Source organism: Aureobasidium namibiae (assembly GCF_000721765.1).
Source record: "Aureobasidium namibiae CBS 147.97 unplaced genomic scaffold scaffold_11, whole genome shotgun sequence".
NCBI lineage: Eukaryota > Fungi > Ascomycota > Dothideomycetes > Dothideales > Saccotheciaceae > Aureobasidium > Aureobasidium namibiae.
Genome location: NW_013581198.1, coordinates 402,828 through 418,394, shown reverse-complemented (window position 1 = coordinate 418,394; position 15,567 = coordinate 402,828). Strand labels below are relative to the sequence as shown.

General features: G+C 51.7%; 6 protein-coding genes across 6 annotated transcripts; 4 read left to right on the top strand and 2 right to left on the bottom strand.

The window, feature by feature from the left end:
• Positions 1-91: 91 nt before the first annotated feature.
• Positions 92-789, bottom strand: M436DRAFT_64862 (acyl carrier protein; the record flags this gene model as incomplete). Its single annotated transcript, XM_013570879.1, has 6 exons — positions 92-99; positions 152-190; positions 245-293; positions 350-430; positions 489-506; positions 565-789. The coding sequence occupies 6 exons, from the start codon at positions 787-789 to the stop codon at positions 92-94; spliced, it is 420 nt and encodes a 139-aa protein (XP_013426333.1).
• A 273-nt stretch (positions 790-1,062) lies between these two features.
• M436DRAFT_49570 (NADH-ubiquinone oxidoreductase subunit) lies at positions 1,063-1,907 on the top strand (the record flags this gene model as incomplete). Its single annotated transcript, XM_013570767.1, has 4 exons — positions 1,063-1,346; positions 1,403-1,695; positions 1,749-1,791; positions 1,847-1,907. 4 exons carry the CDS (start codon positions 1,063-1,065, stop codon positions 1,905-1,907), a joined length of 681 nt encoding a protein of 226 aa, XP_013426221.1.
• A 688-nt stretch (positions 1,908-2,595) lies between these two features.
• M436DRAFT_49180 (P-loop containing nucleoside triphosphate hydrolase protein) lies at positions 2,596-4,533 on the top strand (the record flags this gene model as incomplete). The annotated part of the gene is made up of 1 exon (XM_013570690.1): positions 2,596-4,533. One exon carries the CDS (start codon positions 2,596-2,598, stop codon positions 4,531-4,533), a length of 1,938 nt encoding a protein of 645 aa, XP_013426144.1.
• Positions 4,534-4,965: 432 nt separating this feature from the next.
• Positions 4,966-9,745, bottom strand: M436DRAFT_49561 (UDP-glucose:glyco protein glucosyltransferase precursor; the record flags this gene model as incomplete). The annotated part of the gene is made up of 5 exons (XM_013570766.1): positions 4,966-7,959; positions 8,011-8,271; positions 8,319-9,150; positions 9,204-9,557; positions 9,609-9,745. The coding sequence occupies 5 exons, from the start codon at positions 9,743-9,745 to the stop codon at positions 4,966-4,968; spliced, it is 4,578 nt and encodes a 1,525-aa protein (XP_013426220.1).
• A 704-nt stretch (positions 9,746-10,449) lies between these two features.
• Positions 10,450-12,945, top strand: M436DRAFT_64858 (DNA repair protein, SNF2 family; the record flags this gene model as incomplete). Its single annotated transcript, XM_013570878.1, has 2 exons — positions 10,450-11,142; positions 11,194-12,945. The coding sequence occupies 2 exons, from the start codon at positions 10,450-10,452 to the stop codon at positions 12,943-12,945; spliced, it is 2,445 nt and encodes an 814-aa protein (XP_013426332.1).
• A 487-nt stretch (positions 12,946-13,432) lies between these two features.
• M436DRAFT_82969 (uncharacterized protein) lies at positions 13,433-15,472 on the top strand (the record flags this gene model as incomplete). The annotated part of the gene is made up of 1 exon (XM_013570959.1): positions 13,433-15,472. The coding sequence occupies one exon, from the start codon at positions 13,433-13,435 to the stop codon at positions 15,470-15,472; it is 2,040 nt and encodes a 679-aa protein (XP_013426413.1).
• Between the last annotated feature and the right edge of the window lie 95 nt (positions 15,473-15,567).

The following is a 15,567-nucleotide window of genomic DNA, read 5'->3' as shown; positions in this document are numbered from 1 at the left end:
GGACCTAATGGCTAAATACCTCTACATTGGCATGTGTAGCAGTCGGGATTTCTTAAAAACATTGCATTCCATGCACTTTTAGGCGGCGCATCTAGTGGGCTATGTACAAGTCAGAGGCGGGTCAACATATCATCTACACGAGGGGACTTACCATCGGGCTGGCTGAGGATGTACTCAACAGCTTGGTTCACTATCAATCAAGTCAGCAACAGTCCGGATAGCATAGGGCCTCAAGGCAGCATACCGCTGTGGATGGCATCGGCCTCCTTGTCGGGGATCTCAATGCTGAACTCCTGTAGTTGGTGTGAGTCTGTGTGCTTGGTTGTACGGTACGGCGCATGTGACGAACCTCCTCGATGGCCATGACGACCTCGACAGTGTCCAAAGAGTCAAGACCGAGGTCGTTGGTGAAGTGTGACTGGGCCGAGAGCTGTGACAAATGGTGAGCAGGACGTTCGGAAGCTGGATTTGTAGTGAATTGGTCGTACCTTGGAGGCGTCCGAGACCTGGTATAAAGGATTAGTACGTGATGCGGCGAATTGTAGGCTTCTTTTGATTGCGCACCTTGTCGAAGTTCTTCAGGAGGTCGAGGATACGGCCCTGAACCTCATCTTTTGAGAGACCAGCGTGTGCCGAGTAGCATCTGACGGCGGAAACAAAGGTCGAGGGAGCGGCGGTGGTCGAAGGCAAGAAGGATGAGGGAGCGACGCGGCGGGTGATGGGGGCCTGAACTCTAGGAGCAGCCTGAGCAAGGCATCTGGCGGATCTGGCGACGGCGAGGCGGAACATTGTGAAGGGTGGAGTGGTGATGGGCGAGTGGTATGGAATGTCTGGTGCAGCTCGGCTGGTCGATGTTGGAAATCGTCACTGACGATTCGAAGCTGCGACGGCCGGAAAGAAGCTTGGCAGCAGACAGAGCGCCGTCCAATCGCGAAAGACTGGGGTCAGCGTGACCAAAGTACTTGCGTCTGCGTTGCTTGCTTGTACCTGCTCCAGGACCGCCACTACTAGCACTTAATACTCCCTTCGCCTCTCCCCTCCTCATCCACGCACATAGCTATCATGGCAAACACAAGGACCATGGCCGCAGCCGTCCTGCGCAACTCGGCTCGCCCTCTCGTCGCCTCGCCCCGTCTCTTCACACCCGCCTCGACCGCGCTCTTCTCGACATCCGTCGCTCGCCTCGCCTCTGGCTCTGGTGCCCCCGCCGCTGGCTACCGTATGCCCGCCCCTGCACGATGGGACCAACAGAAGGAGAGCACCGCCGACAGACTCGGCAACTACTTCCTGCTTACCGAGATGATGCGCGGCATGTACGTCGTACTCGAGCAGTTCTTCAGACCTCCGTGAGTCGACCCGCCGGATTCAAATACACTAGTTCAATTGTTGACAACCATTCAAGTTACACCATCTACTACCCCTTCGAGAAGGGTCCCATCAGTCCCCGTTTCCGTGGCGAGCACGCCCTCCGCCGCTACCCTACTGGTGAAGAGCGATGCATTGCCTGCAAGCTGTGCGAGGCCATTTGCCCCGCCCAGGCCATTACCATCGAGGCTGAGGAGCGTGAGGATGGAAGCAGAAGAACTACCCGCTACGATATCGACATGACCAAGTGCATCTACTGCGGTTTCTGCCAGGAGTCCTGCCCCGTTGATGCCATTGTCGAGTCACCAAACGCCGAATACGCCACAGAGAGTACGTTTCGTCTTCAATCGACCAGGAAGAGAATCATGCTAACTGTATCACAGCCCGTGAGGAGTTGCTTTACAACAAGGAGAAGCTGTTGATGAAGTGAGTCTTGGACAATTGATCTCAGGAGTAAAAACACGTACTGACTCTCATCTAGCGGTGACAAGTGGGAGCCCGAATTGGCCGCCGTCGCCAGAGCTGACGCACCTTACCGATAAACGGTTCTACTTACGAAGATACCCTCGCGCATACACCAAGGCTGTGCTGGTTCTTGCGGCCATGACAAGCAGGTACCAAGGGCGACCGCTCAGCTGCCGATTCCAATCTGCATGTACTCAGTACGGGTCGTGACCATCGACATGGTCGCTGGCGATTACTCTTTGATAACCCCCAGCAGAGGTTAATGTATACCTGCTTGCACTGTACAGTTTACGCTTTTTACCTTTCTCTTTCTTTTCTTCAGCATCAAAATCGGAGCAGTCTTTTCCTTTGGTCTCTTTTGCCATATTATCCATGTGTCAAGACAAATCATCCTTATCCGTCCTAAGCAGGCGAGCTCAGAAGTTGCATGATTTTGCCAGGCTGAAAGTGACGCACGGTGAGAGCGAGTAGCTGGAACACTAAAAGTAAGTACATTACTGCCAACGAAGCACAATAGATGCAAGCCTTGCAATATCAAACAACTCGTATACAGCGCATCCTGCAAGCCACATTACAACTCGGCCGTAGAGGATGCAGATAAGCATCGCCGAGGCACGTGTCCGGATGACAGCATGCAAGGCAACAGCATGTAAGGCAGCAACTTGTACTCAAGTATATCGATTCGTTTGCTTGTGGTGCTTATATCAACCTCTTCCCCTCACCACAACCACAACCACATATTCACATCAAATACGTACCACAATCATGGCCGAGCAGTTGCCTGATTCATCTAAGGTCGCTGACGCCTCTTCTTCCCACGTTAAGTGCGAAGTCAAAACATGGCATCTGCTTCAAAAAGAAGATGGCACCGAGGAAAAGACCGCTGTCGAAGGCTTCGGCCATGTCGAACCTTCAACGGATCACTTCGCCTTGGTCGTGACCAGAAAGATGGACAAGAACCACAAACTTGAGTCGACCACTCTTGACATCAACTCCCATCACATACTCAAAGCCTTCCGAGATGTCATCAAATCACACCCGACCATCCCTTCGGACTTCTCGTCGTCGGTGTCCATCCCAATCCCCTCGGAAATGCTGTTTCACCACTGGGACGACTTGCAAAACCATAGTTCAGACATGAAAGACGACACTGCTCGTTCACATCTGAATCTCTTGTTAAGATTCATGGACTTTGACATGGGCGCCGCAAGGAAAAGCTACACTACGCAAGTACGCAGCGGTGTTGTCGAATTCGACAATCTCGGCATCCTCTTTCGCCCTGGCGATCGAGTGGTCACTTACGTCAAATCCCACCCCTGGCTTTTGAACGTCGTCAAAACCGCCTACGAGAAAAACGACAAGAGAGGTAGGTACTGCGAAATCCAATGTTCGTATTCCGACTACGACGGCGAGAAATACGGTGTTTCCAAACACATGTTCCGTATCTATCAAAAGGAAGACTTTGGCTCTGATCATCCCTCGAAAATTTTGGATCTCAAAGTATTTCCATGGGCTTGTGCACCCGATGATGTTGATCTTGAGAAAAGCCTCCGCGAACGAGGAGAACTGTTTTTATCCATCACTGGCGTGTTGGTACGTCAATACGATGGCGCTGCTCAATACCTCAAAACCCCTCCTTTGTCCTTCTTCCACCCCGACGAAGACGATTGGCCTCAACTCTGGATGCCGTTTACAGAAACCGGACGCATCATCATCGATCGCAAGACCTTCGAGCAAGACCACCCCAGCGGCATCATTTCCAAACGCTCTTTATCCTCTCTGGACACTGCTTTGTGTCCTCCCTTCGTGCTCGGCTTTTCCTGCGCACGCAAAGACTGGTGCCGCTACTACGTTACCAATCTCGCTCCCGTGCCCTGGAAACCCGATGCCTTTGACTCGTTGATCTTACCTGCGAGTCAATTGCGTCTGATCCGCGCTCTGGTGACTTCGCACACCTTTCCCACGTCTGCGCGCGACGAAGATCAGCAAAAGGGAAAAGGGTTGGTGTGTTTATTGCATGGTCCCCCTGGATCTGGCAAAACGCTTACGGCTGAGTGTGCGGCTGAAACGACTCAGAAAGCACTCATCCGCGCTTCCATCTCCGAACTCAATAAACACGATTCACCCTGGTTTTTCGAACACGAGTTGACCAGAGTCTTGCGGCTAGCAACTACTTGGAAAGCGATCGTGTTGCTTGACGAAGCAGATGTGTTTTTGGAAGCCAGAGGTGATGATGCACACGATGCAGCCAATAGAAACGCATTGGTCGCTGTGTTTTTGAGGCATTTGGAATATTTTTCTGGGATCTGCTTTTTGACTACTAATCGCATTCAAGTCTTCGATGCGGCGATGAAGTCACGCGTGCATTTGGCTCTGGGGTACAAAGAACCAGATAGTACTGCTCGCTTGCGCATCTGGATACAAAGCCTTGCCATCAAGAACGTGGTTTCCCTTGAAGATGACCAGGGGGAGCAACTTGCAGTGCAAGCAGCAGCAGAAAAGCTGTGCGAGGAGCAATTGAATGGAAGAGAGATAAGCAATGCTATCCACACGGCTGGTACTTTGGCCAGGTATGCAGAGGAGAAGCTGGCGATGAAGCATATCGAGGAGGTTTTGGGCGTGAGGAGGGATTTCGAGGAGACGTTGCAGAAGATGCGGGATCATGCAACGATCGTGGCAAGGGGTAATTCGGTCGTTGGATGAGAAAGAGGCATAGAAGATGGGGAGAATTTGCAAGAGTATCTGTGTTTTCGTACTTTCATCTCCTTTGCTGTTTTCCATCTCCTAAAGGGTTACGTCTTCTCCGTGTATAAAGGTTTGTCAACGCGTATAACGATGAAAATGCAATGGCTCTCAAGATCTAGATCGTGTACATCGAGATGTGGTGTTCTTCGCGCTCTCTTTGGATACGTCACTGTCCGGGGCACCGCTGTGCCTTTAGATAGTGAGTGCTACGCTTTATAACTTCGTGGGAGAAAGCAGTGTAGGAGACTGGGAGTTACGAACTCTAGCACACGGGGGAGGATTGGAAAGAAGAAAGAAGATTTGAGAAAACTCATCATGCACGAAGACATCAGCCAATAACTTTTTCCCACCATTCATTGCAATTCTACACCCTTTCTTTCTACATTTCCTCTACAGCTCATCATGACCTTTACCCTTCTCCTTCTTCTCATTTTCCTCCTTCTGCTTTTTAGCATCTTGTTCCTGCATCTCGGCCTGAATCCCCACACCACCAGCACTTCCAGCAATAGGACTTTTGCCCTCGCCAACCTTGCGTTGAGCCAAGGCCGCAATCTCATCATCGTAGATAGTCCACTCAGGAACCTGTCTTCTCGCTCTCTCTAGCTTGGGTTCTTTGGTCTGAGGGTTATTGCACAAGTCAATAGTGCGCGCGACACCGAGGGTCTCGTCACTGCACCAAGTCTCGCACCAAAGCCATTCCTGGGGTAGACTGTGGATGGGCAAGACGTGTTGCATGTGATTGGGCAGATCCTGATCGAGGTTGGAGAGGGAATTTGGGTCGGCGGAGAGTTGATGGTATTGTTGACGCAAGCGATCGCCAGCGGCCATTTGGCGGAAACGCACCAAGTCGACTACGTAAAGAGCAGAGATATGGTAGGGCAAGCCGCGGAGGAAGTTTTTCCAATATCCTTGTTTCCAGAAGCGGAAGCCTTCCATGGAGGTGCGTGAGTCGCACATGGGGGTGAAGCCATAGGGAGCGCCTTGTAAGTCATAGGTGACGAGATCGTACATGTCTGTGCGGACAATCTGGTCGGCGTCGACGAAGATGACTTTGTCGAGATCGAGGGGGAAGAGGACGTCCAGGAAGAGAATCTTGTAGCCCCAGATTTCACGCTGCTTTTCCTTCTGACCACGAAGCCAGTGTGGCCATTTGTAGGTTACCATCTCGTAGCGGAAGTTGTATTCTTCGGCCATGATGGGGAGGAAGGCTTTGAAGGAGGGAGACAGGAATTGTTCGATGAACCAGAACTTGACAGTGTGGGTGGTGTGTTTGGTGACGGAGAGCATCATGATGTTCAGCATACGCTCGTAAAGGTGACCAGAGGCGACAGAGAAAATGTTGATGTCGGCGTGAGGGAGAGTCGAGATGTCGGTGGTTGATCCAGTTGTTCCAGATAGCAGGCCAGACCCGAACTTCTGAGCTTTGGAGAGAACTTCGCTGGACTTTACACTACCAAGGCCAACCTTTGCGAGGATCTTGTCAGCTTTGTCAGTGATGTGATCAGCAGTCGTCTTTGCGCTTTCCAGTACATCTTCATCCTCCGTGCCAGCTCTGCGAGAGAGACGAGGGAAGATGGTGGCACCTTGGAAACTGGTAAGAGCAATCTCGGTCGTCTCATCGCCTGTTTGAGGACTGTAGCCCAAGGTTCCAGCACTATCAATCTTGAAAATCTCCTCGCTTCTTCCCTTTTGTAAGGTCAGGTTGTAGAAACCCGGCTTTGCCTTGAATTGGAAGTAGCCTAGATTCGCCATGATAATAGTATCGGCAAAGTGCTCTTTGTTGGTACCTAGGACAAGCTGGGCTCCTCTGGGTGCAGTGCCGAGAGTGACATCTCTGGAGTGACCTTCGATCAAGATACTTTCGAGCTCATAGGTCGCCTCGATATCTTTGCCCTGAGTCGAGCTCAACTTGATATTGTCAAGATCGTGGACACTGTCCTTTGGTGCAACGAGCCATGCAGGCGGCATGTCCATAGCCATCGTAAGAAGAGCATCTGCTGGAAGACCTTCAAAGTGAGCCAGTGTGCCCTCAAGAGAGCCTTGCTCATCAAATCTAGGCTTTGACTCCAACACATGTCGGTAGAATCGCTTTACAGGCAGTTCATCCAACCTTTCCTTAGGATTCAAGTATAGGCGAAGATGAACGCCAGAAAGCTCAGAAAGGACTCTCAGGATGGGTACCCAGCGTTGAGCGGTCTCGGATGCCGGGTCCACAGCAGCGACGATCTGTATAGCTGCAGTCTCGGCATCGCCTCGCTCGATGAGAGTGTGCGAACCGGCCCAGCCGCTGAAAACGTCTGCTCGAGCAGGAGGAACAGAATCAAACATGCCCTCAGGAACATCTGACTTAGATGACAACGCAATCAAGTTCGACAACTTGGAGAACGACAAGGCAGTATTGGCCTTGTCCGCAATGTTGACTCCTTTTATAGCTGCCGCTGCTGGCATCAAGCGCTTCATGCGTTCGTACGACAGAAGTGTCTCAAAGTCATCGCGTCCGAATTGTGCAAAAGATGGCATGGGACCAACCACCCTACCTGCCAACAAAATTCCTTGCTCGCCGCTACCAAAACCAACATCATCGAGGAACCTGTCAGCTGATGACCAGAAGGTCTGAGCTGCAACAACGTCCTCGTCAGCAATCTTGGTGTTGGAATTGTCCCTTGACAGTAATGCTTCCAGGGCCTCCAAAGAAACGACAGGGCCCAGCATCATCGTTTTGAACAATTGGACCGCAAAGCTTGAGGTTGATAGTGGCTTAGCAGAGTTGTGGACCAACAAGATCTCGACTTGATCATATTCTTCCTTACGCAAGGTGACAAGTTCAGAAAGCATTTGCTGAGAAACTCCTGAATCGAAGTCTGCAATGACGACAAGGTGGACAAGGTCATTTGAAACGGTATCCTTGTTGGCTGGCAGACTAGGAATTGACCCTATTGCGCCTTCGGCCAGATCAGAAAGCGATGCCAGATTGACTTGTCGAATACTATTCTCGTCTTCAGGGATGATCCACGGGTTGCGACGTGCGGATGCGCGAGACAAGAAAACTTCAGGTATATAGCTCTCATCATCGAGTTGTTCCTCGAATATTGCCTTCTGGACAGTACGCAAATCGGTGCTCACGCGCTGGCTCATCTCTTGGAGCCACTCATCAGACATGGGCAGAGGAATGCCGTTGACAAAGAAAGGCGGAGTGGGGCCGGATGCACCTAGACGGGCAAGATACGTGTGTGCAGATGTTACACGAGCATCGATGACGGTGTCCTTCAATAACTCTTGCAAAGGTGCCGAAACCCGGTCCTTACGGAGTTTACGACCCTTGGTAGCGGTCTCGAAGATGGACTGCACTGGACCGGCCAGTTTGCGCCCCTGACTAGACGAAAGCTGGGTTGCTTAGTTGACATTCAAGCATATTTTACAGAGTCTGTGACCAACCTTTTGGAGATACTCTAGAGCAACACCAAGACCGTAAGTGTCGAGCAAGTGGTAAACCGCCTTTGCTTGTTCGGTGGATGCAGGACCAGATACTTTGGGCACGAGACCAAATCGAATCGGGACCTTTCTCTTCACGAAGCTTTGCAAGCTTTCAACGACCAACTCCACGTCCTTGTAATTGGCAAAGTCGATTGGAAGAATAAGATTATGAATCTCTTTGCGAACTGGAGGAAGTTGTCCAGGGTATGTTCGTTGCAACAGCTTTGAACGTTAGTGACGATCGTGTAGTGATTGAGATTACGACTTACTGCTCTAACTTGGGTTGGCCACTCAGCATAACGTCTGTCATTCTCGATGTCGTTCATCCAAATGATTACTTTACCACCTTCAAGCTCGTCTCTCCAGTCGTAGCGCTGTGGCTCTTGAGCTGAGGCAGCTTCCGAAATCGAGGAGTGTGAGAGGAGTCGCACAGCTTCTTTCCCACTCAAGCCAAGCTCGCCAGCACTGTTGACTAACTTACGCTCACGGCGCAAATGCTCGAGCATAGCATAAGCATCAAAGTCACGAGCCAGAATCTGGAGACCGTTGATCCAAATGACGTTGTACCCCGATGGCAAAAACACCTCACGGTTGGCCAAGTGCTCTTTTCTAAATGCCTCAGATACTTCGTGGTTAGACATGGCTGCAGAGTGCTTTGGGAAGTCTTGAATCAGTTTCAGCAAGGTATTGAATGGATCCGCACTGTCCATGACGAAGCTGGACGCTTTCATGTCCAACCTCAGCAACTCTTTGGAGGATAGTGGCTTGAGATCGGCCACGTCCTCGTCTGTCAACTTGGCACTAGAAGCATCGTTGTTCGTATCGTCCGATTCATCGGCCTTGCGGTCATCAATGACAATGTAATCGGTCCTCTTCAGATCGAGCGCTATGCCGTAACCACTGACAGCAAGAGGAAAGCCTGGAATGCTTAAAGAGGGTCTGTATCTCACTCTGTATGATGTCTTTCCAGACTTGGCAGTCTGACGGACCGTCTTGTGGAACTGGCGGAAAGAAGGAGACATGAGGTCTGCGTAGAGGATAGCAGGTGTCTTGCTCTGCTTGTCGCCCATGATGCGATCAAAGGGAAGGTCTAGTATGCGTCTAGAGAAGGTCAGCATCCTGACAAGTATGCGAACATGGAGTTTGAGACGCACTCTTGGTCCACCGAGTTTGCTGTTGAGCTTGACAAGTCGGCATCACAGTACTGTTGGCCATTGAAGTGTAACAATGTCTCGCAGTTCAAATCCAACCGGCTCTTGAGTGTAGGTTCTATTGTAGTGTTGTAGAACTGATAGTGTGCCTCAATCCTAGGTGCAGCGGCATGTATAGACAAAGCGTATTCAAACGAAGAAATGTCTTCTGCCTTGGAGAGGTGTCCTTCTTCTTGTAGCGTCTTTTTGAATAGGTAGTACAGGTCTCGGTCTGTCGAGGCATGGTCGAAGCGTCCTTCAGCGATGTGGTCGAGCAATGGGAAGTAAGCGGTGGCATTTTCATCGGCAGCTGTCTCTCTGTTCCGAGTTAGCTATGGTCTAGCTAGCTTGCTTGCCTAGGTGACTTACAATAGTTCTACTAGATAGGGAGCCGAATTGAACGAAGTTTTTAGCCCTACGTTCACAGAAGGAGCTGCAGTGGTGCCGAACACTTGCAGTCCAAGGAATAAGGCAGTCTTGACTGCCAGGTGCTGATATCGCACCATTCTTTTTTTCTGGTTACGAAGCAATGGGTGCTAAGTGGAATGCCGTTTAGTTGGAAAGTTTAGTGTTCAAGACGTTCACTAGAGGGACGACCAATCTGACACTCTTTCACGAATCGTCTGCTTGAGAAGCACTGCGAACCAGTTACAAGCAATCAAGAAGTCTGGTCTAACGAAGACACGCTCGGCATCTGCCCGTGAGTTGTAGGGCCTCTTCGAAACAAGAGTATAGCCACATGTCATTACAAGATGGTTGTTTGCCTTGTTTGCACCTGGGGGAAGCTCCTTCCGAGTGCTGCGGCCGGCTAATCATGCCCTCCGTCTCTCGATAGGCGGCCATCACGGTGCATGAGGATGCTGGAACCAGTTGGATCTGATAGTGGGTGCTTAACAGCGTCAAATTTAGAACATCCGCCGTGATATGATGTTATGATCATGGTAATATGCAATATATTCGGAAAACGATTTGTCTGTATCATTTGGGTATCTGATGGTCGCGCCTGCCTCAATATCTGCAACTGCCTCGGTCACGGGGTTGCGCGCGTGTGCAACGCCACCCTGACACGTTCTCCAGGCACCCTGATGCTCATTCTTTTGACAAAACCCCGACCATTCCTCGACGACGGTAAGTGGCGACCAGACCAGATAACAGCCATTCATAATGTACGTTTCTCCTTTTTGATACCTTCAATTGAACCGTCCTGACAATGCTTTGCAGGATCACCGTCATTGAGAAAGAGAATGTCGCTCCGACGCCACTGCCCACCCAAAAGCGTGCTCGCATGTATGGTGGCACCCCTATCACCGCCGACCGATTGATGAAGCCTTTCAAATGCCCTGGATCAGCAACACCTACAAGAGCCTCGGAGAAACCAACTCGCAAGCGACGAAAGGTCAATTACTCTGGTGCCGATGGCGAAGCAGATGATGCCGACAAGCCCTACAGCAACGAGGACCGACTTGCCCTTGCAACTCGAGATGTGAACCGTTTTCCCGTATTCAAACCTAAAGACAAAGACCAGTCGATGCGAGCACGCTTCTCGGTGCCCTTCCTTAACAAAGATCCCGCCGCATACAATTCGTCTCGCCCGCCACCTCTCCTTGGTCTACGACAGGGTGCAGTCTTCGTTGCCAAACCACTTCACGATCCCAGCGGGGAGTTTGCCATCGTTCTCTACGATCCCACAGTCGACGACAAACCTGTAAAAGTGACAGAAGATGGGTCTGAGGCAAAACCAGAAGAGCCCAAGGAGAAGGTTGACGAACCGATCATGCACAAGAGTTTGGCGGAAATCCTAGGCTTGAAGAAAAAGGTTGTCGAAGAGCGTCCTCGCGTACCTGTTGTCATCGACCCAAGACTGGCCAAAGTGTTACGTCCTCATCAAGTTGAGGGTGTCAAGGTATGCTTTTCAATATTATGCCCTTTGGCTGGACACTAACTCTATTCACAGTTCTTATATCGTGCTACTACTGGACTCATCGACGAGAAGGCTCAAGGATGCATCATGGCTGACGAGATGGGGCTCGGCAAAACGTTACAATGTATCGCCCTCATGTGGACTCTTTTGAAGCAATCGCCAGATGCTGGCAAGCCGACAATCAACAAGGCCATTATCGTTTGTCCCTCGAGTTTGGTCCGCAACTGGGCCAACGAGTTGGTCAAATGGTTGGGCAAAGATGCCATCAACCCTTTTGCTATCGATGGCAAAGCTACCAAGGAAGAGCTAATACAGCAAATTCGTCAATGGTCGATTGCTTCAGGTCGCGCCATCATCCGTCCTGTCATCATTGTATCTTACGACACACTGCGACTCTACGTGGACGAGTTTAGAGAAACGCCCATTGGACTCTTGCTCTGTGACGAAGGCCACAAGTTGAAGAATGCCGACAGTCAGACTTTCATGGCTTTGAATGGACTCAACGTACAGAAGCGCGTCATCTTGTCCGGCACGCCCATTCAGAACGATCTCACTGAATACTTCTCGCTGCTCAACTTTGCAAATCCCAATTACCTTGGTACGAGAATGGACTTCCGAAAGAAGTTCGAACTTCCCATTTTGCGTGGTCGCGATGCAGGTGGTTCTGACGCCGACCGCAAGAAGGGTGACGAACGGTTGAGCGAGCTCTTGACGTTGGTCAACAAGTTCATCATCCGCCGTACCAACGACATCTTGTCCAAGTATCTGCCAGTCAAGTACGAGCATGTCGTCTTCTGCAATATGGCACCTTTCCAGAAGGATCTATACAACCATTTCTTGCAGTCTCCCGACATCAAGAGTCTATTGAAGGGCAAAGGCAGTCAACCTCTCAAGGCCATTGGCTTGCTCAAGAAACTGTGCAATCATCCCGATCTGCTAAATCTTCCGGAAGACTTGCCTGGTTGTGAAAACACATTCCCTGCAGACTTTGTGCCCAAGGATGCTCGTGGTCGTGACAGAGATGTTAAGTCATGGTACTCTGGTAAAATGCAAGTGCTCGATCGTATGCTTGCTCGCATCAGAACCGAGACCAACGACAAGATTGTCTTGATCTCGAACTACACTCAGACTCTCGATGTCTTCGAGAAGCTCTGTCGTGCCAGAAATTACGGCAGTCTGAGACTTGACGGTACTATGACAGTCAACAAGCGTGCAAAGCTAGTAGACAAGTTCAACGACCCTGAAGGCAACGAATTTGTCTTCCTCCTGTCTTCGAAGGCAGGTGGATGTGGTCTCAACTTGATTGGTGCCAACCGACTTGTGTTGTTCGATCCTGATTGGAACCCAGCAGCAGATCAGCAAGCACTTGCGCGTGTCTGGCGTGACGGACAGAAGAAGGACTGCTTCGTTTACCGCTTCATTGCCACTGGAACGATCGAAGAGAAGATCTTCCAGAGACAATCTCACAAGCAGTCTTTGTCATCATGTGTCGTGGATTCGGCAGAAGACGTGGAACGCCATTTCTCGCTGGACAGTCTGCGTGAGCTCTTCCAATACAGACCCGACACGACAAGTGACACACACGACACGATCAAGTGTAAGCGATGCAAGGAAGGCAGGCAGTTCATCAAGGCGCCTGCAATGCTTTACGGTGACACCAGCACATGGAATCACTTTACGAACGAAGGCGAGAACGGACCAATGGGCAAGATTCAAGATCTACTGCTCAGGCAGGAGTGTTCAGAGGATGCAGTCAGTGCTGTGTTCCAGTACATCAGCCACTAGTTGGCGGAAGCTTCTCTTTGGGGATATGGGATTATGGCTTGAAGTGTTTAACGATTATGCATGGTATGGAGCATTGAGCGTGGCTAGATAGCATTTGATGGAATGAATGAATTGTAAAGCGAGAATTATGGCTGTTGCATACAAAAATGTCTGTCCAATGTTTATAAGCAAGATAGAAGGGAAGATGATTGGTGTCGGAAATAGCAAGCGTAAGCGCGGGGATAGACTCGAGGATTGGGGCAAGTCGAAGCGAGGAGTTGGGGGAGGACAGGGTTTTCCGAGCAAACGCGACTGCCACATTTATTTCTTCCATGGGAAATACATCGTCGCAGTTAGGAACTCAACACACTGCCGTCGAACCGCAGAGTCCTTCCTCGAGCCCACCTAGAGAAGCCGACCGAGGTACTTTTGCACCGCCTTCAGTCGCTAGCCATAGCGCGCCTTGCTCAACTAACGACGCGTCACAGTGATCACAACTACCCTCAACATGGAGTCTCCCCAAGCCGATACGGCCGCCGTCCAAACACCAAGCACTACTAAGACTAAGGCTGGCAAGCTGAAGACTTACGCCAAACAACGCGCCAGCTCGGCCTCCAAGCCAATGAGGAGCAGCGCGCGCATTCGCGCAGCTTCCGAGGAGATTGGAGAGCAGCACACTCCTGCCCGACCAGACATTCCGCAAACCATTGACGAGACGACCCCTGTCCAAGCAAAGGCTGCTAGAAAGACTCGCAAGCGCAAGGCCGATCCTGCCGCATCTGCCGATGAAGAAGCCATGGCCGAGGACGCCGCCGTCGAGGAGCCTGCTGAGAAGCCCGCCAAAACCCGCAAGCGTCGCTCGAAGAAGCAGTCTATCCAGCCTGAGGAAGAACAGGGGGTCGAAGTACCCGAGACACAGGAGCCCGCACAAGAGCAAGTCGACGAGAACCTCGAGGACCCCGCAGCCGAGCCCGAGCAATTGCCTGAGGATGCCGCTGAAGACGAACCCGAGGCTGAGGCTGGAGCTTTGGACGCAGAACCCGAGGATCCTCTGGACAACACCGAAGGCGACGTCAGCCAATTCGAAGTTCCCGCGGACTCGGACAACGACGACGAGGAGCAGCCCCAATCATCTTCGGCAAAGCCCAAGACGAAACGCAAGAGACAGTCGGTCGAGAATGGCTCGCCTGCGCCAGCAGTCAAGCGCGTCAAGCGTTCTTCAATGCCACGATCATCTGTTGGCGACTACCCTGAACAGGGTCCTTTCACGCCCGTCGAATGTGACCTGATCGAATCTCACATGGTCGACTTCTGTCGTCACAATGAACTGTCGCGCGATCAACTCATTGCCATGATCCAAGCATCATCACGCGAAATGAGCAAAGTCTACGTCGACCTCGCTACCGAAGTCCTACCTCACCGCAACCGCCGCGCCGTTCAGCGTTACTGCCGCCGCCACTACAACAACTTTCAACGTGGACGCTGGACCGATGAGCAAGACGAGCTGCTGCGTACCGCATACGCCGAAACTCCCAACAAATGGGTCAAGATTGGCGAACGCGTAGGCCGCATGCCAGAGGACTGCCGCGATCGCTGGCGCAACCACGTCTCGCTCGACCAGCGCCACACTGATGTCTGGACTCAAGACGAAGAGCACCGCCTGGCTGCCGCGGTGAGCGAGTGCCTGCGCGCCGTCCAAGCAAACATGGAAACAACCTTCGACCGCGACCAAGAAGACGACTTCATCGCCTGGAATGTGGTCGTGCAAAAGATGAACGGCTCCCGCAACCGCCTCCAATGCAGCATGAAATGGCGCAAAATAAAAGCCCGCGTCCTTCGTGAAGAAGCCGCCCAACGCGAACGCGCTGCCGCCATCGAAAGGGGAGAAATCGTCCGTGATGAGGAGGATATGCACAGTGATGGCATGACCTCCCCTCACACCACCACACGCTGGAAAGCCGAAGCTCAGCGCCGCTTTGACGAAATGACTGTCGGCGACATGCTAGATGTCACCCGTGAAACCCTCTACGGTGCACAAATGGGCGCTTTCTCATCCAAAAACACCTTTTGGGCTGTGGTGACGCGCTTGCACGGTGGCTCCCCCTGGACAACCGCGGACCGCAAAGTCGTGTACAGGAGACTCAAAGACAGCGTTGGTGACCTCCAGGACTTCAAGACCAATCTCGAAGCCCAGGTCGATTGGCTCGAAAACAGTTTCTCGGCCGAAGCACTTGCCGTGCGTTCGGCGCCCAAGCACAGGCCTTCGCAAGGCGGCAGGAGAAGCACGGGTACCTTCCGTAGTGAGGAGAAGGTGCAGGAGTCTGATGACGAGGGCGAGTTGACCATGCCCTCATTGGGAGTTGAGCAGCAGATTGATGCCGAGATGGCGGAGGCTGTTGCGCATGCCGGTGCTGCTGAGCAGGAGATGGAGTTGAACAATGGTAATGGTAATGGATATACTGGAGAGCAGGAGGAAGATGAAGATGTTGAGGAGCAGGGAGAGCCTGAAGTGCCTGAGTCTGAGCACGAGGAGGCCGACTATGAGTGATGGGATCGATCAGTGTGAAAAAGACTGCGGAAGTTGCTGTTTCATTGCTAGAATGGGAGAGAAGCTGGAGGAGACGAGAAAGATGGCGTTCAGCC